The sequence below is a fragment of the Malus domestica genome, chromosome 12, assembly GCF_042453785.1.
Source record: "Malus domestica chromosome 12, GDT2T_hap1".
Taxonomy (NCBI): domain Eukaryota; kingdom Viridiplantae; phylum Streptophyta; class Magnoliopsida; order Rosales; family Rosaceae; genus Malus; species Malus domestica.
This window is the reverse complement of record NC_091672.1, coordinates 23,633,022-23,653,509: the sequence shown is the minus strand read 5'-3', so window position 1 is coordinate 23,653,509 and position 20,488 is coordinate 23,633,022. Positions and strand designations below refer to the sequence as shown.

Genomic DNA, 20,488 nt, shown 5'->3' with positions numbered 1-20,488 from the left:
GATATGCTTGATAGTGGAACCCCATTTTAACAATGACTTGGGCCTCACAACAATATTTTTCACCTATTTATTTAGTTTTCGGATTAAATATTACACTAAATATAAATTCATTGTTCAGTAAACCGTAACACCGCTTCGTAATTCCTTATAAAGTTTTCCTTAATGCTCATGGAAAATATTTTGTGAAAATAAAAAATTTGAAATTTTCACAAAAAACATGGGTGACCCCCGGTTTTTATTCAGTTTTGCAAATTCGTACATAAATCATCAATCAGTCTATTTATTTTCACATTCGCCGCACCATGAGGTTTTGAAAATTAAGGTAAGATTTTTCGATTATATTCTTGAGGGTGGAACCTTGTTTTAACAACCCCATTTTAGTGATTGATCCTCAAAATCATCACTAGCTTCATACCGATGGAAGAAGACGAGAATTCAAGATGGTGAGAGTTGCAGAACGAGCGATGGAAGAAGACAAGATTCAATCCGCCTAGCACCGCCTAGTAGTTTAGAGATGCCTAGGTGGCTGCCTAACTCCCACCGATTTTTGTAAACAACTTGCCCAAAATCGCATCGGACGTCCATCGTCTAGCACCCAGGCTGCCTCCTTAGAGCATTTTTATAACACAAGTATTCAATAATATTCATGTGGAGTCTATATGAATCTATTAAAATTCATAGACACCATGGGAGTTATAATTCCATTAGAATTCATCAAGTTGTCAATTGAATACATCCCCTTTTGTGATATTCTCGCCGCCTATAAGGAGAGGTATTAGGTTGACTTTCATAATTTTCGGATTTGAATGTGAACTTCTTTTTGTTTTTCGTTGTACATGGAAAATAAAAAAAATAAAAAACGCTTTTTGTACAAACACCCAAAATGTGTACAAATTATTGTCAGAAAAACATGAACATGAGAAAATTGATAACTAGTATCTTTTTATCCAATTAGATTTGTTTACCATTGTTTATCAAATTCAAATTTTGTAGATGACTTCAACTTATTCTTTTACTTCTTATATAAATATAGGAAAGTGTTATTGGCACTCCAAAAATCTCATTCTACACTCCTCACAAATGTATTTTTCTTTCTAAACATAGAAAGTTTGGAGTGTAGAATGAGAATTTTGGAGAGTCAATAACAACTTCCTAAATATATCGTAATAATTTAACCCTATGACAAGGAACAATAAAAGAAGAAGGAGAAGGATTCAAACTTTGAAGGAACCTATTTGGTCTGGAAACATGATGATAAACTTTACTGGGTAAAGCTAGAGTTCTGAAATCTATAGGGGGGGAATTTGACAATATTTTCTTAAACACAAGTAGAAAAGAAGAATACTCAAACTATTGGACTGGTTCTGATATTTAACTGTTGTTTGGGGGGAATTTGACAATATTTTCCATGACGATGATGACTCTTCTCTCTCTCTCTCTCTCTCTCTCTCTCTCTCTCTCTCAGGTCTAATTGCAGGTGAGGAAAACACAGAGAGCCAGCAAAGCTTCGTACAGAGGTGGCACGCTTTTCTTGGAATAGTATGTCTATTCCTTCATTTGGGTGACACCCAGAAACGTAAATTTGTCTTTCACTTCTTCTAACTCTAATTTTTCATATTTTTTTCGTTTCTGTTCTTATTTGTTAGATTTGTGTTTTTTTATTTATTTATCTCTTTCCCATTTGAACTCACTTAATGAAATGAAATTTCCGAAACATGTTAGAGTGTAATTTTATGCGTTCGATTCGAGTTTAGAAACAACATTTACATTCATATGTATCTTTTGTTCAGTGAATAAACAAAAGTGTATATAACATTATGCGATTGCACATTTCGCTACTCCAAAAGCCTACTCTGCCCCTGATAGAGATAGAGAGGAAAGTTCGTGGAAATTGCAGTTCCTATACCCCATGTACATGACATTACATCTCAAAACAACATTTCTGTCGTTATTATTCCGAAGGTGTGGTATAAATCTTATGCATGTCCCAGCTGAGCTCCTGTACAAAACAAATCATGCAATTATATAGAGAACGACGTGATAAAGATGTGTACGGACGTGCCCACAAAGATGGAGGAAGCTTCGTGGAAAGCTCTGTCTAGGGTTCCACAGACATGGATCGTGTGGAGGGCAAATATATTCTTGGGTATTATTTGGATATTCTGGCAAAGACATAATGACAGCAAGACATATTTTTGGACTGTGTGGAGTGATCGATGATAAATAATATGTGATGAGAGGCCCAAATATTTTGAAAGCTTTATTCTCTAGATTTTTTTTTTTTCATTTTCTCTCCAATTCTAGGTTAATTATAAAGAAAAAGAAAAAAAGCTTGAAGAAAAACGAAAACGAATTCGGTTTCTACTTTACAGATTGCAAAAACATAACGAAACCAAATAGTAATCTTGCTTTGATTTTCGATTTAAAAAAAAAAAATTGAACCGAATGAATCCGTACTCATCCTTATTCTTAACGGAAAAGATCAAACTAGATTTTTCCACTTATTACAATATATATTAATTTGGCCTCGAAATTTTGACCAAATTACTTTATCATGGAAGCACAAGACTATAAACAAAGAGTGGAGAAAAGATGATCGAAGAGGTAGAAAAAATGCACAGAAAATAAAAAATAAAAAACAAAAAACTATTGTAATCGTTATACTTTCAAGATCATGTTTAAGTTTGTTCTTCTTTGTTTCTTCCTCTCCCTCCCACCTCTCCTTCACCACTCCTTTCACCCTTATACTTTCCTTAATCTCACCACAAAAATTAAAACTAAAAACTAAAAATAAAATGACTATCAGAAAGAGTAGAGGTCAGCTTATGAATAAGAAAATACTAATTACATGTAAATTTGGTTGCTTAATAATCTCCATGAATTGAGTAACCTCCAAAGAAAATATTATAATTAAATCAACTGGTACCGGAAATTCAGAGCTTGAGATTCAGAGTAGGGTCATGAGCATACGTACATAAGTACGTTTATGGACACATGATAGGATGCAGTAAAATAAGCAAATTACATGGAGCAAGCAAGAAACCCTTCAACAATCCAACTGATAGCGCAGTTTCAAACTTTGGACCGCCGAAGTTCATCTGTAAAAATATTGTGCAGAATTGAGAATCTACTCGAGCCGCAAATATATATAGGCGTACTTAGAAATTTTTTCCTTGAATAGTGTATATATATCTCACGAAATTTCTTTCTACCTTCCCTAATTTTGTCACTTTTGCTTCTTATTAACTAGTTGGGTACCACTCATATGTCGCATTATAAACGTACCCAAGGACGTGTAAGCAAGAGAGTAGCTTGATAGTTGATATGAAAATCTTTCTTTCCCCCTAATCAGTTTCTTCCGATATAGACATTTCAACTGAACCCTTCACGTGTGTAATCGTAATGTAACTATGTAAGACTAGGTCTAGCATAGGGCAACCAAGGCGACCGCTCAGGGCCCCCAAAAACGAGGGGCATAAAAATAATTATGTTAGTTCATGTATGTATAAGGTTTTGTTTTGTTTTGAATAAATAATAAACATTCATCTTAGTTATCAAATTATCTTATAAGCCGGAGTGGTTTTGTGCGGTTTTTGTTTCCATGCCCACCCATCTTCAATTCCCTCTCTCAACGTAAAGGGTGCAAGTTATTAAATGTGGCAATTTTCAGTAGTGGTTTTTTTTTTTTTTAAGTTTGATTGCAAAATCAGGTTCAAGTTTGTCTATATATAAATTAGGGTTTTTCTTTTCGGTGTCGCTCAGGGCCTCAAAAAGCTCAGACCGGCACTATATATATGTGACTTGACAAATGAAAACCATGCATGCTTCTATACACATTAAAATGTGAGCAATCCAACGTAAAATTAATTGGTAATATATAATGACGGTCAAAAACAAACAAAAACAAAATAGAACAAAAAAACAAAGAACGATCGTATGCTCATGTGCAACTCCATGTGAGCCTGTCATCCCAATCTAGCAAGCAAGAACTTCATGAAGGGATGGCTCTTACTCAAGATTGTGTTCGAGTATGGAAAGCTAAGCATAACCGTCATCGATCCATCGAGGAGTTTCCAGGAAGGTTCGTATGCGGTATACGTAGGTTTCTGTACAACTACTTCCGAGAGTTCTCAGTTATTATCTGATCTATGTGGCATGCATTTGGCCCAGATAATATAAAAATGAAAAATAATTAATACGCAGTTGTATTTGCACATATCTGGTCAGGGGGCGGATTACACTGGAACCAAGGTAGTCCAAGGACAGCTTAAAATTCGTTTTTAGAGGATGTTCCGAATGTTGGTGTGATCTTTTTTTACTTATTAAATATTTGATGTAATATACGTTAAGTATATCTTGATACGTTACGTAAACATCACTCAACATCACTCGTCGAATTACTTCAGTATTCGATATTTGTTGAGATGTATGTTATATAGTGGCTGACAAAAAGTTCGCCAATTGTTTAAAGAATACCTCAGCGAATAAAATGACTTTTTTGTGCTCTTCCCGCTCTGTAACACTAAAACCTCCCAGAATTAAAATCTTAAATCGGCCACTGTATATGATCATGACATCAGCATCGTCATTATTATTTCTCTTTGGTCTCTGTATAGAGAATATACAGCGTACAATTCTCACTGTGCTAAACGTTGGACTTTTTTGTTTTTTTTCTCATAATTATATTGGATATACGTGGTTCAAAATCAACGTGACGTGGCTCAAAATCAACGTCAAATTATGTGATTAATTACTAAAAAACAAAACGTCAATGGTTTTCTGTCTCTACTGGCTTTTACCTGTACTTTCCAGAACCGCACATCAAGTACATAATCGGCAGTCAAAAGTCAGACGCAGTTTTTTATCTTGGTGATTACTGTGGATGTACTACTTCATATAAGAAAATTGAGGTTTTAAAATAGAACTAATTGGTGACACGGGAATTCGATTTGAATAGATAACACAATTTGCAAGCATTTTAGAAATTTAGTCTTGCTCGACGAAATTTTTCAGTTGGTAAGACAAAGTTGGTCAACATTTAGAGTTTACTCAAAACTTTTAAAGTACGTTGAAGGAAAAAAAAATTGTCACCATCTCGAAAATAGGGGATGAATATTACTCAAGAAAATAACTTATACATTCTGATTCACTATAAAATTATAATCTCCTCAAAATGGAAAATATTTCATTTTTACTTTTCAGTGTCACGTGAAATTCCGTTACTTACGCCTTTTGTAGTGCTTGAATTTAGAGTGTTACTCATTTTAATACAATCCTCTGTACGAAACAACATATGTTGTGAATTATTTATTGTATGTCTAAAGCCCTAGCTTATTATGTTTGTAATTAATAACCGTAAAGTTATTAAACTGTCTATTTGCGAGTATCTTTCTAAATCTAAGTTTTGATACGGATAAAAATGTATAATCTGGACAGTTTGCTTTAGTCCAGATTCCCTAATTCTGCTGTGTTAGCTTGCTTAAAACTCAACATATAAATAGTAATCGTGTCAATTTGGTTAAAATCAATAAATCATATATATCAAGTTGTGTCAAGTTAACTCAAATGTGCACTTTATGAAAAATACTAACGTGGTAGTTTCCCATCATAGACCTTTCTATCTATATATTAAGGCCATCTCTAACCGAAGGGTCCAGAGGGCCAGAGGGCCGAAAATAGCCCTAAAATCGTCTCCAACCGAGGGCTAGGCCAGAGGGCTCTGGAATCTGGGAGGGCCCCACGGGATCAGAGAGGGTTGGAGGGCTGGCTGCTTTCGGCCAGCTAGCCAGCCCCAGGCTGGCTATTTTTTTTTTTAATGTTTTGTTATTCCTGTCGGTTATAACCGACAGGATTGTTTTAAAAAAAAAAATCAAATGAAACGGTTACTAGCCGTTGCATTTGATTTGATTTTTTTTTTTACATTATTATTATTCTTTTTTATTTACAAAATTTTTCATATAACTTCTATTTTTTCCTATAACTTCTATTTCACAAAATTTGGTTTTTTTTAAATTCCATTTTTTTCCTATAACTTCTATTTCACAAAATTTGTTTCATATATTTTTTTTCCTATAACTTCTATTTCACAAAATTTACTTCATATTGTTTTTTAAATTCCATTTTTTTCCTATAACTTCTATTTCACAAAATTTGTTTCATATTTTTTTTTAAATTCCATTTTTTTTCCTATAACTTCTATTTGACAAAATTTGTTTCATATTTTTTTTAAATTCTATTTTTTTCCTATAACTTCCTAAGCCATTATACAACATTAAATTAAATTAAGTAACATGAAACTAAATTAAATTAAGTAACATGAAACAACATTAAACAATATGAAACAACATTAAATAAAATTAACCAACATAAAAATTATACAACATGAAACTTAAACAACATTTTAGTTGTAGTTTTTAAATAATAAATTATGTTTGGCCCTATAACCCTTTGGCCCTCGGTTGGAGATGATTTTTTGTGATAGGGCTAAAACGAGCCCTCTGGCCCTCGGTTGAAAACGGAGGCAAATATGGCCCTGTATTGTTCATTAAAATATTAATATCTTGGAGAATCTTGGAGGGCCAAAGGGCTAAAACGAGCCATCTGGCCAGCCCTCGGTTAGAGATGGCCTAAGCCATTACCAAGGAGCTAATTCGTTCAGAACTCAGTTGACTGATTCTATAGATAAGGTGGAGCATCCTTGGCTCAGTATTATAGAACATAAGGCTTCGGCGCTACTACAACGCTTTGCTAACTCGACACGCCATGCTATGAGAATCTAGCTTCGGTAACCTACTCTAATGAAGCAACAGTATCGTGTTAGTTCGCAAAAAATAAATTAAGAAGTGTAACATGCAGGACAAATATACGTATTAGTTTTGATCTCTTATTTTAGAAAATACGTGGCATAAAAAGTCTGCAAGCTACAAAAAACAAAAAGAGAGGATTTTTGCTCATCATCATAAACTATGTTGTATTGTATGCTTACCACCATATTTACCACCGTTAGATGAGTTTGAATTTCGAGATTCATGTAGTAGATAGACAAAAATCTCAAAATTCAAACTCATTTATCGATGATAAATAGGGTGGTGAGCATTACCACCACTTGAGGGGGTGGATTCGGTTTTAATTTTCTTTCGGTTTGGTTTTGTTTGGTTCAGTTTTAGTACAGTTTCAGTTTTTCTTTATTTTATAAAACTTGATTTTGATATATGAAATTTAGAAAAGAGGCTTGTATTGCTAGACTAATAATAAGAAAATGGGGAAAGTGGGGAAATAGGTAGGTAATTGTACATATACAAGATCATATAAACCAATCATATTCTATCAACAATCTCAATTGCAAAGAAAAATGATCACCGTATCCATTCAAAAAGCAAACAAATAGAGAAGCTCATCCAAGTTCTAAAGCATTCCAAAACTTTCCTCTATAACCAATAAAATACCCTCCCCTAACTAAACCAAGTATGCTCTTTGAAAAAGCCCTAGGCTTAGTTTCAAACTTGGCAACAAAGTTTTACAAAAGAATCATCATGGGCATACATTCATAAAGTGTAAAGGGATTTCGGTTCGGTTTGGTTTAGTTTCTGAAACTCCAAAACCAAAACCGAACCAATAAAATTTGGTTCAATTCGGTGTTCAGTCCAATTTTTTTTGGTTTTTTGTTGTTTGCACTCAAACAAAAACGAAACTTCCTGGAAGCCTACAATTATACTTGGCAGATATTAACCTCACACAACATCGCAACTCTATTTAACTGTACAACTCCTTACTCTACTTCATCTGACAAGATACTATCTAGCTAGCTACCTAGCCAGCCAGCCTGCTACGTATACATTCCTTGCCTTGTTTTTCTTCTACATTTTTGTGTGCATCACCATCGATCATGGCTTCAAACCAAGATCAGCCATGGCTGTTAGAAAATGGCACCCTCAAGGGTTTAACCAAGGAGACCGGCCGCACCAGCCGGACTGCGCACAACATGTCATCCTCTTCACTTCGGAAGAAGTCCGACCGCACACTTGTCTCCAAAGTTCCGTGTGCCCTTCTCAGACAGTTTCTGGGGAATTTGCAAGAGGTTTTATTGGGGACTAAACTCTCTGTTTTGTTCCCAGCCATCCCTCTTGCCATTGCTGCTCAGTGTTTTGGCTTTGCAAGAGTGAGTTCCACTTTAGGGGTTTCAATATAACAGTGAAACACAACATTTTTATTTAATTAATTTCAAATCGTCATTTTTTAACTTGATTAAAATTAATTTCCCATGCATACAAATAGGAAGTATCTGGCTCGTTCTCTAGAAGGATTCATTCCTCCTTGGAGAGTTATTTACAATTTTAAAATGCGTCTAACTTGCCACTTAGTACTACGGTCTAATATTATTTTTCTTCATTTAAAAGTAAGAGGTCTTAAATTCGATACTCACCAAAAGTGACATTAGTACTAGCCCATTGTCAGGCTTAACCCACTTTCCCCACCCATTAGTGTAGATAAAATTTGATTTTAAGTTTAGGAAATGATTCCTTACAAGAATGAACCAAATAATTACGCATTTATTGATTAATCCAGCATAAATATAAAATAAAATGATATGATACATCATATATCATATATATCATTTGGTAAATAAATTCAATGAGTTTAAACTTGGTGCATGAATCTAATTATGAGTTCATATCATTTACATACTATGATCATAAAAAAAAAAAAATTGTTTTAGACCGTAACTATTCTGACTTCTTTATGTGGTTGTAACTCTTTTGATTTCTTTTCTATGACCGTAACCGTTCTGACTTGTCTGTGATTGCAACTGATCTTCTGATTTCTTTTCTATGACATTAACCGTTATGAATTCTTTTATGTGATTGTAACCGTTATGACTTCTTTTATCTAACCACTTAATTTATATGATACAGCCTTGGGTGTTTGCATTGAGCTTAATTGGACTCATGCCTCTAGCGGAACGAGTCAGCTTCTTGACAGAGTAAGTATACTGATCTTCTGCTTAATTAGTAGCGATTTTGACACTCCCAACTTATATTGTCGCACTCACACATAAGTATATTAAAATTCTGTAATGATTTTGAATGGGAGAAACTAAATGAAGAGTGCTAACTTTGCTACTATTTTTCATTCATACTATTTTATGTTAGTAGTAGTGTAATTTTTATTGTCATTGACATTAACCACTAACATTTTGTTTTTGTTTCCCAAAAATGCAGACAAATTGCTTATTACACCGGTCCAACAGGTAATTCACTTCATTATTTTTAGTTGCCCTACCATATTGTTAATTATTAAGTACAAAAGGGCAAGATAAGCCATTCACTATGGTCTGTTGGTATTCATGTTCATTTGTAAGTGAGGGGTCTTAGGTTTGAATCTCGTGGATGGTGAATTCGATACCAAATTAGGTTGTCGGCTTAGCCGAACTCCTCCTTCTATATTGTTGTACTAAAAAAAAGGGGAGGAGATAAAAGGAACTATATATCAATTTATCATAGTCCTAAAAAAAAGTTGTATGAAATTTTCATATGACGAAAATGATTGATTTATTTATTCTAATTTATTTATTTTTGGGTTTGCAGTGGGAGGGCTTCTAAATGCGACATGTGGCAATGCTACAGAGCTCATAATTGCAATATTTGCCCTAGCCCAACACAAAGTAGCAGTGGTGAAGTACTCTCTACTGGGTTCCATTCTCTCAAACCTTCTCTTAGTCCTCGGCACTTCTCTCTTTTGTGGTGGCATTGCCAACATCAAGAAAGAACAAAAATATGACAGGGTAAGCTGGCTCGACTTGAATTAAACTATTTCAATTAAATTGCATCAATGTCATGGCCGTTGTTTAGCGAAATTTATAAATGTTGGAAGTTCACGTATTAAATTGGATTACCGTCCACACTTTATAGAATTAACTTCAACCTATCTCCAATCCTATCGATCGAGTCCCAGCCACCAAACGGCCCTATAATATATAATACTTTTCTTGGACAAATAGATACCTCTGTCAATTTTTAACTTATCCTGGATAGTGTTTGGTTTCATTTCATGCTTATCTAAATATTTTGTTTGATTGTTCATACAGAGGCAAGCTGATGTGAACTCCCTCATGCTGCTCCTGGCTCTGCTGTGCCACTTGCTGCCAATGCTGTTCACGTTTGCTGCTGCAGGGAGCTCTACTGTTATTGGAGTGGACCCCACACTCCATTTGTCCAGAGCCAGCAGCATTGTGATGCTCTCAGCCTACGCTGCATACATAGTCTTCCAACTGTGGACACACCGTGAATTATTTGAAGCTCAGGAGGTAAATAATTAATTAATTAAGTTAACAAGTTTTATTGCACCTTTCATGATCTCATAATCTAGTGTTCGACTAAAGAAATTGTGGGAAAATGTTCTTTTGCCAATTTAAACCACCAAATATCTCAGAATCTTTTCCCAATGTGTGGTTCAGATTCAGTCTTGCAGCATAATTATGGCGAGAGAACACTGTTATGCAAGACTATTGAAACCGAAATTTTTCGGGACAATTTTGGCAGCATTGATTTGTGCTAATTACTAACTTAGCCATTTTGCTTATGGTGTTACTAATGACCAGGAATCGGACGATGATGTTGTTTCGGAAGAAACACCTGCGATAGGGTTATGGAGTGGAATTGTGTGGCTGGTTGCAATGACTGCAGTCATTGCCTTGTTGTCTGAGTATGTTGTGGGAACTATTGAGGTAAAAGTCAGACCACCTTGATTGAATTAGTAACCTTATGTTGTTTACTATGTTAATATAAAATTAATCACAACTTTTTTGAACAGGAAGCAGCAGATTCTTGGGGCTTGTCTGTCAGCTTCATCAGCATAATTTTGCTACCAATTGTTGGCAACGCAGCTGAACATGCAGGAGCAATCATATTTGCTTTCAAGAACAAGCTGGTGAGTGATCTTCAAAGAATCACAATTATTAAGTTTCCTATTGCATTTCTAAACATATGATTAATCTTTCCAGCACGTTTTTGTTGCCACTATTGACTTGAAAATCTAAGTTCTCAAGTACATTTTTTCGGGTAAACGCAGGATATAACTCTCGGAGTTGCTTTGGGGTCTGCAACTCAAATAGCCATGTTCGTTGTACGTATATATACACTAAAATATGTAATGCTAGTTTTTTCTTTCAAATTTGATTGAAGTTTATAATTTCTAATGCCATTGAAATGAACTTTCAGGTTCCGTTGTGCGTGATCGTTGCTTGGATTATGGGAATAAACATGGATCTCAATTTCAGTGTCATTGAGACTGGCACTTTGGCTTTATCAATACTTGCTGTGGCCTTCACATTACAGGTAATTAATTGAGAATCTAAGATTGCTAAAATTTAACCTAATCAGCTTTCCTTTATTAGCAAGCAACCTTATATCTCACTTTCTCCTTGATTTTATAGGATGGCACTTCCCACTACCTGAAGGGATTGGTTCTTCTGCTGTGCTACATTATCATTTCAGCCTGCTTTTTCGTAAACAAATCTCCTCTTCGTAAGTACTTAACAACCTAATTTGCTTGTTAATGTAACAATTAAAATTTTTCGTATCTAAAACATAAGTTTTTTTTTTTTTTTCCTTTTAGATCAATCGAACATCGTGAACCTGGGGTTTCAAACGTCCACTGGAGCAGTTCTTGGAGCTTAATAAGTTCATTACGGTAAAATTCAAATATTTAAATTCCAACTAGCAAGTTATAAAGTTAACTAATACATGAATTCATTCGCTTTAAACCAGGTTTTAGCGTTTTGGGGTCATTATTTCCCGATTGCAGCAAAAGATTGAGCCTTGATCAGCAAGTTTGGCTGGATGCAGCTTTGTTAAATTTCTTCAATTTTGGAATTATGTTATAGAGCCTGTCTGAAAGCAAACAGTTTTCGTTTTGCTTGGGGATCCAAATATGGTAACAGTATGAATTGGTAGTACTGGTGAAGCTTGATGATCGATGACCGGCTACAAGCTATAATATGTATGTCATATGTATAGCTCCATGTCGATATGATCAGATTGTTTTTATCATCTGGTCTTTCATTTCGTGTTCTGAATAGAGTTGTGGCATATGTCATAGAGGTTCAGTACTTTGCTTTGTAATCCAATAAAAGAATTAATGAATTCAAAATTGGGGTGGGTTTTGCAATTTGTAAGTTCTCTTTTACTCTGAGACCAGACTTGTTTTGAGCACTTTAATTTCTTTTTAGTACATAACAACATCTAAGATACAACCCGACTTGTATATATGTTGCCAAAATGGACCAAAACAACGCATGCTTTAGATTTTGAAAGTGATTGAAATGAGAGGCCAAGATGACTGGCTTTTAGCATACTATAATGGGAGTTCATACAAAGATTTCCAAAAAAGTTAGAAGATGGCTTATTAGAGTTTCTCCAAGAGATGCGGTAAAACAACCAAAATTTTATTTTAAAGAGCCAATTTAAATAAATGAAAAAACCCACATCCGTAAGAGGCTCTATAAAGAGTCTCTATTATAACAAACTAAACCGTCACTCTTTAATTTACAGAGAAATTATTCATCAAAATATTAAAAAAATAAATAAAACTCAATGGTGGACCGTTGCTAGAGAAATCAAATTTGCAAACCAAATTATGTGTCACCAATAGGAAATAAGCATGTTAATCGACACTTAAATAATAATTCAATCATTAACATCCACATTATTTGGTTTAAAAATTTGACCTCCCTAGCATTACCCTTTAAAAAATGGGTGGCTTGAGTTTGATAAATATCAAAGTTTGTTAAAATAGTGTTGTTGGAGATGAAAAATTAAACACAATAACTAAAATAATTTTTTGACACTGATGACTTGTTAGTATGACAAAAATTCAGGGTTTGTTTGGTATCCTATTTAAATTTTTTTATAATTTCTCAAAACATTTCTTAAGAATTTTTCTTGAAAACTATTTTCTTTAAGACTCAAAAACTTGTTTGGTTTGCGATTTAAATATTCTAAATCTTACAACTTAAATTGGACAAAGAGATCCAAAAAGAAGGGGTATGAGAGAGAAAGAGGATAGAGGAGGAAATAAAGTAATAGATAATTGGAGGAAAGAGAAAAAAGTGAGATGATCGGAGGAGATAGAGAGGAAGAGGAGCGAGAAAAAGAACCAAGAAAATGAATAGAGCGGATTGAAGGAGAGACAAAAAAAGGTAAAAAAAAAGAAAGAGAAGAGTGAGAGAGAGAATAAAAGAGAGATAGATTTGGAGTGAGGGGAGATGGGAGAGAACAGAAATGAGTGAGTAAGTTTAAAAACTCTAAAAACTTACTTTTTTTTTTGTTTTTAGAGCAAATCCACCCCAAAACCAACTCCCCAGCACCCAGCCAAAAAAATAGGCCAGCCCCCTGTTTTTTTGCTCCAGCCCGTTACATTGCCTGGCACCCAGCCCATGCCAGGCAATAGCCCAGCACATTTTGGACTGACCCAGAAGCCGGCCTGTTTCTCAGGCGCATGCAACACAAGCGCGCAAGGCGCGAGTGGGTTTCAGGGAAACCTGAAAAGGTGTCAGCCCACTTGGGCTCAGCGACGTGGCTTCACGATAGCCGTTGGATTTCCAACGGCTAGTTTTTCTAGACCGTTGGATTTCCAACAATAAAAAAAATTTAAATTTTACTTTTAAACTGGACCGTTCGATCAAAAATCAACGGTCCAGATTAATTAACTTAATTAAAATTTATTAAAAAATACAGAAAATTTATTAAAAAATACAGAAAATTTATTAAAAAATACAGAAAATTTAAAAAAAAATTATTTTTTTCTTTCTATAGTTTATTTAATGAGTTTATGTAATTTTATTTTAGTGTGTTTTTTTTTTAAGTTTATTTGATGAGTATGTAATTTTATTTCAGTGTGTTTTTTTTTTAAGTTTATTTGAAATTTTATCCAAAATTGGTTAAAAATCATATCCGAAATAAACTTAAAAAAAAAAACATACCAAATAAATGCGCTGGGTGCCAGCGCATTTTTTTAGGGGTGGAGATGCTTTGGTCTGTTACTGTTCACTAGGGTCTATTACTGTTCACTTGAGTGGATAAATGCGCTGAGTGCTGGCACAAAGTCCTTAGAGGTGGACTTGCTCTTAGAGAATAGGCTATATTTTTTAGTTAGTCATGAATTCAGTTTTTGAAAATAGTCCTACCAAACAAGTTTTTAAGGCCTAAAACTTGAAAATTGATTTTAAGTTTAAAAAGTTGGATTCAAATATAGTACCAAACAGGCTCTTAGATGCTCTTAAAATCTCATGGTGGTGTCCAATCCTATAAAATGCCCTACTAGCCAGTCTAACCCTTGTGGTTTTGACGAGAGATGATGACCATTGGGCCAAGATCAGGTCAGCTCATTTTGCCTCAGAAATGTTGGGCCGGCCTAAGTCCTTTTCTATTTCAAGCTAAGGGTTCTTGCTTTCAGCCGAGAGTAGACCCATTTTGCTCGTTTGATGTGTCATGGGTTGGAAATAAACGTAGAAACTTGAGTGCAACCGAGTGCGTACCATTTATACATATTTTTCACCTCATGTGACGCATTTGTGAGGTGAGAAATAAGCATAATCACTCGGTTTTACTTAAGTTTTGGTTCACAAGTTTACTCGCAACCTTCAAGAAACTCCTTTTCTCAAATTTTTATTTACATTTTTATTCGCTCGTACTCTTTCATTTTAATGTCTCTCACTATTATTTGATGAGACAAAACTTGTAAGTTAGTTGGACCATGGGTGGGTTGGGTCAACTGATCCGCTTTTGGCGTGCACCGATCAGCTCATCCCTTCTACTGATGATACACTCCCAACAGTAGCGGAGCTACGCTAGCAGTAATGTATGCTCATGATCCCAATAACCCAATGCTCCTTGTATTTTGTTGTCTTGACCTCGTAATCAGTTCAAAGAAGACCAAATTTGGTGGCGTAGGTGGAGTGGTCCTAGATATTTTGTATACCATCCAATTGGAATTTGGCTTCATCAATTGGATTGGAGATACTAATTTTACTTCCTAATTCATGTGGGTTGGTCTTTGTTTGACCAGTTAGTGCACTACATATGTTCATCTTTTGCTTGCGAATTAGAATATTACATAATTCACTTAATTACGTCTCTCATTAATTGTTTCAGCAACTATCTTCTTATTAAGTCTTGAATATGATCACAATTTACATTATCATACCTAGTATCCATTATGGAGTTTTAGTTTTCTTTTCAATGGATTGAATAGATCTAATAATTGAGCATTTGTAACGTAGGATATACAATTTGAGCCTTGTGACATTCATCTAAGACTCAAGGCACCCGATCACATATATTTTGTAATTCATTTAATACAACGATATATTTATACTAAATGGTGGGAGAATGAATTGGTTGTGAACTCATTATTCACAAGATTCGAAACTAAGAACTTTTGCTTACAAGTGAAAATGAATAACACTAAACAATAGAAATTTTGGCTCCACCACTGGCTTTCAACCTTAATTGTTCGAGTCATGCCTCTAATGCTGTGACTTGGAAAATTTTAAAGGAAAACTAATAAAAAGGGTTTGAAAGCTTTGAGTTTTAACGATAATGACGAAATAAATGGTAAAGTGAATAGTACCATGATTGACTTTTTTTTGTATAAAAATATGATTTTTCGTTAAAGTGAACAGTATCAAAAACTTTTTGTTAAAATTCCCAAATTTTAATTGTCCAATCTAACTTTCTATATTGATTGTCCGCCACGATACGAATATTGCCCACGATACCTTTTTACTATAATATTGTCGTGCACCATTTTAGATTAAACAAGTTCAATAAAGACAAGTTACCGATAGTGAAGTTAGTTATATAAAGAATTAATACAAAGCCACTAATCCTCATGCTACATAGTAAATTGAATAATTAAGAATATTTTTTTATACGATATGATATTCTAATTTATAAGATAAGTCATCGAATGTATAGGATAAACCATGGAATGTATACGAGTCATGTACACCGTCTCTAGTGACTTAATTCACAATGAAATTCTACTCTAAAGACCGGTTAAGCCAGTGAGCGTAGTGCTATAGTATAAAGAATAACGCTATTCACACACATAATTATACTTATTACAAATCCTTGTTAATTTTTTACCATTAATCTTCTTCAATTCATTCGATATGATAACCGAAAATTGAAAAATGTGTATGAGAAGTAAAAATGACTGTGTGAATAATAGTGCTCCAATATAAATCAAACACCTTATGACCCCCACACCAAAGATCGGGGCTCCCGACCTCCTTTCCCTTTCACCATAGAAACCCACATAACTGTTGGCAAGAAAAAAAGGGCCTAAGCCACACAATATGCTAATCATTACTAATCATCAACTTTACACATATATTATACGTTATCGTTATTCATATGAGTCGATCTTGAGATCACTCATTAAAGTATAAATAAATTAATACCTCTATTCCGATAACATTAAAATAAGTCTCATCTTTTATGAAATGGATTTATCATGACCATAACATTTCAATCGAATAATACATTATTATGTGAAAAATACGTGACGTGACAAGAAAATAAGTCATTCCTGTATATAAAGCCCAATTATTTATAAAATTAACCAAATGAAAAATGGGGTCCAAACTCCATAATTTTTCCAGACCCAGAAGGTATGGGTAACGGTGGCTGTCAACATGGGGCCCAAAGGTCGCCTCTTTTCAGAACATATGTATGGCGATTGGTGAGTACGCGCATTTCTTACCAAATTAGCAAATAATACGCGCCTGTCTCTACAGATTTGAGAGTCGGAACAAAGTGCGCCTTCCCGTGCACTCTGGTCTCCTCTCTCTCTGCAACTGCCTCCCTCGCCTTATCCCTTCACTCTTCCACCTCCCTTGTTCAAAATTCCCACGCCATGGCCGGAGATTCCAGAGCCATTGTATCATGGCGGAGCATCCCGAGCCTCAACGCCTCCCGCTGCGCCCTCACCGACGCCGCGGACCACCACGAACCGCTGTGGACGACCGCGCAGCTCAGCTTCAGCAGCGGCCGTGGAATTCGGTGCAATTTCGCCTGCGTTTCGGTGGCGGAAAGGGGAGAACAAAGGAACGAGTTTTTGCCGACCTCGGCTCAGCTGTTGAAGCATCCTTTGGCTATTCTCGCATGCGTGCCCAAAGACGTTGCGCTATTTGCTGCCGGAGCCGTCGCTGGAGCCGCCGCTAAGAGCGTCACGGCTCCGCTTGACCGCATCAAGATTCTTATGCAGGTGCTCGTTAACCCTCTCTCTTTCTCTCTATCTATCTACCTTTGATTTTTGTCACATTTCTCACAATTTTATGCTCCGATATGCTTACAGCGTCGTATGGAAGAGATTGTGCTGCCTTTTGCCTTTCCCTTTTGTGTTATGGTTTCGGTGAAAATACGAAGAAAATGTTCAAAATTTGTTGCTTCCGGGGAATTTAGAAGGCATTCATTGCAAAATTCAGAATTTTTATTTGCATTTGTGAATTTGGGAAGTAGCTGATTTGAGAAAATAGCATAGAAAAGAGAACATTAGGTTAGACATCTTGTAAATTTATGAACAACGTTACTTTGGAAATATCAAAAGTAACTCTCGGTGGTTGTTTTTGCTACAGGGCAATGCTTTCGATCTAAATCAAGTAGTAGTTCAATTGGAACTGTATAGTAATAGTACTCTAAAATATGTTGACATCTTTGCAGACTCATGGGGTGCGAGTTGGGCAACAAAGCGCTAAGAAGGCGATCAGTTTTCTCGAGGTATGTTATGGTTCGTCCGGACCATCCTCTGGCTCTGCCCGGTTTTTTAACATCATAAATTATTTGCATTTGTCTTACAGTCATGCACTCTATCGCCTGCTCATTAGTTTCTCGTATTGTGGTTTTGTGGCTTGCATATTTAATGAAGATTTAAGATCTTTTCACAGAGTTGCATAATTTACCTCCTCATGTTTAATCTTGGTGCATGCCCTACAGGCCATAACAATGATAGGGAAGGAAGAAGGGATTAAAGGGTACTGGAAAGGCAACCTTCCTCAGGTTTTCTGCTGGTTAAATTTCTCATTTAGTTACAAATTACTTTCCCATGCAATATAGAAGGGGGTTTGCTTGAGTTGCATTTAATTTTGAAAATTCTTTTAATTGTTTAGGTGATACGGATTATCCCTTATAGTGCTGTTCAGCTTTTTGCTTATGAAGCTTATAAGGTAATTTTGAAACCCTCTTCAAGAAATCTTTGTGCAGCATTCCATGTATTCAGAACTAAAGCTCCTAAGTTTTTTTTATTTGAATTTGAAGAAACTCTTTAGGGGCAAAGATGGTGAGCTATCGCTTCTGGGAAGACTTGCAGCGGGTGCTTGTGCGGGCATGACATCCACTTTTGTGCGTAATGCATTTATGGTCATTTGTGGTATTGTAACATTTCTAGTTGATGAGCCTTTTCCTGTTAATCGTAAACCTGTTTGTCAGTGTAGTACTCCATGGAACATGTAAAACCTTGTATTTTACTTAACTCTATGGATAGTTGTTAACATTGTTGGTTTTTTGTTTTTTATCTAGCTTATTTTCATTCTACCTGTTGTGTAGAACAATTCACAAATCTACTATTTTCCATCTGTAGGTAACATACCCATTGGATGTCCTGAGGTTGCGCTTAGCAGTTGAACCAGGGTATCGAACTATGTCTGAGGTATGACTGACCTGATAGTGTTATTTTTAATAAGATGCCCTTATGTTCATGAAAGATGAATTTTGAAGTGTTGTTTCCAGATTGCCTTAAACATGCTAAAAGAGGAAGGAGTTGCATCCTTCTACTATGGTCTTGGACCTTCTCTTATTGGAATTGCTCCATATATTGCTGTGAACTTTTGCATTTTTGACTTGTTAGTTCACTCCTACCTCTTTCTTTATTACACTGAAGGAGAATACAAATGATTGTATTCTATGTTAGTTATAGACTCAAAGTTTTTCGGATGACAGGGTGAAGAAGTCTTTACCGGAGGATTTTCAAAAGAAAGCTGAAGCATCTCTATTAACGGGTTTGGTGGCAGCTTCCTTTGCCACACTCACTTGTTATCCTTTGGATACTGTCAGAAGGCAGATGCAAATGAAGGGCACACCTTACAAGACAGTTTTGGATGCCATTCCAGGTAACATGAGACATGAGATAGTAACAAGTCTGAATGTAGTGGAGTCTTATAGAATTATAACATGAGACATGTTGTTACAGTTGCAGATGTCTTAAGTTTTTCTCACTATTATGTATTGTATATTTACTTGGTTCGTCTATGATACTATGATTAAATGGGGCACATTCTTGGGGACCAGGAATTCAACTCTCCAACATTCTTGATTTGGTTCAATGTAGTATACTAATATGGGTAAAAATACTTATATGTTCAATATCTCTTCATGAGTTATGCTTACAATGGTGGGCAAAAGATAATGAATTTGGTATACATGGATCATACTTTGCATTGGAGTATTAGTTCTGAGAATATTCGTTGCGTGATAGTGTAGGATTTAAATGTTTCTTTGAACTGAAGAACATGGACCGTGTGTGCATGATATTGTTTCATCTTTGTGTGTGAGCTGGACTCGACTTTGGATTGTGACGAGTTATATCTTTGGGTTCATAGTCAAAGTCATTTATCTGAGTTGATGTTGCTTATGCAGGTATTGTGGAGCGTGATGGACTTGTAGGTTTATATAGGGGTTTCTTGCCTAATGCTTTGAAAACTTTACCGAACAGCAGGTTCCATGAACATCCCCGTCTATTCATTCCCTATCACATTATGTTAAAATATAAGCCGAAAGATCTCATTCCTAAGTGCAATTTTGGTTAACTAATGAAATCTCTCTCTTTCAACTGCAGCATTAGGCTCACAACTTATGACATGGTCAAGCGTCTCATTGCGACCAGTGAAAAGGAGTTTCAGAGAATTGTGGAGGAAAATCGCAGTAAACACCATTAAAAGGCCGTTGGGTGAACAGTCCAACATTTTGTGCGACTGTATTGTCTTTGGTTCAGAGAACTACACCGAATTTTCTTCCCGGCATTATGTGGAACTTGTATTAGTGAGGACTGAGCTGCCCGGTCAATGCTTTGTCCCGAAGGTTCTATATATTTTTGTAGAACAATCATTAGTTCTAGCTAGGTTGCCTATTAGTTCTAGGTAGAAAACCCTTGGATTTTGTAGTAATTCATCGACCCGGCCTTTCTTTGTTGTAACGTAATCCTTCCAGCTAATGGAAGCTGTTCTGATTATAATTTCCATGTAGTAACATTCTTTTCTTGAGTCAATTCTGTAGGAATCGAACATGCGATGTTATAACACGTGAATTATTAGCAACACGTGTCTGTGCACTTGATACATCAATTATTTTAACTGCTGTAAAATGTGGCCGTGCAAAGCATTATTGGGAGTAAAAATCCATAGTAAAATGTATGTATTTGATAAGAGAGATTT

The 20,488-nt window shown here is 35.4% G+C and overlaps 2 protein-coding genes and 1 long non-coding RNA gene across 3 annotated transcripts; 2 read left to right on the top strand and 1 right to left on the bottom strand.

The window, feature by feature from the left end:
• Nucleotides 1–1,718: 1,718 nt before the first annotated feature.
• On the bottom strand, nt 1,719–3,142 carry LOC103414616 (uncharacterized). Its single transcript, XR_526090.4, has 2 exons — nt 2,927–3,142; nt 1,719–1,999 (listed from the first exon to the last, which is right to left on the bottom strand). It is a non-coding gene; the product is annotated as an uncharacterized lncRNA (long non-coding RNA).
• Nucleotides 3,143–7,697: 4,555 nt separating this feature from the next.
• On the top strand, nt 7,698–12,165 carry LOC103450620 (vacuolar cation/proton exchanger 3-like). The gene is made up of 12 exons (XM_008389987.4): nt 7,698–8,158; nt 8,913–8,980; nt 9,219–9,247; nt 9,585–9,781; nt 10,085–10,303; nt 10,598–10,723; nt 10,810–10,926; nt 11,068–11,121; nt 11,217–11,333; nt 11,432–11,522; nt 11,614–11,688; nt 11,766–12,165. Exons 1-11 carry the CDS (start codon nt 7,886–7,888, stop codon nt 11,673–11,675), a joined length of 1,353 nt encoding a protein of 450 aa, XP_008388209.2. The 5' UTR covers nt 7,698–7,885; the 3' UTR covers nt 11,676–11,688; nt 11,766–12,165.
• A 4,590-nt stretch (nt 12,166–16,755) lies between these two features.
• On the top strand, nt 16,756–20,371 carry LOC103450619 (probable envelope ADP,ATP carrier protein, chloroplastic). Its single transcript, XM_008389986.4, has 10 exons — nt 16,756–17,268; nt 17,724–17,780; nt 17,997–18,059; nt 18,170–18,226; nt 18,318–18,401; nt 18,640–18,708; nt 18,789–18,901; nt 18,999–19,168; nt 19,695–19,773; nt 19,894–20,371. The coding sequence occupies exons 1-10, from the start codon at nt 16,918–16,920 to the stop codon at nt 19,991–19,993; spliced, it is 1,143 nt and encodes a 380-aa protein (XP_008388208.2). The 5' UTR covers nt 16,756–16,917; the 3' UTR covers nt 19,994–20,371.
• Nucleotides 20,372–20,488: the final 117 nt, after the last annotated feature.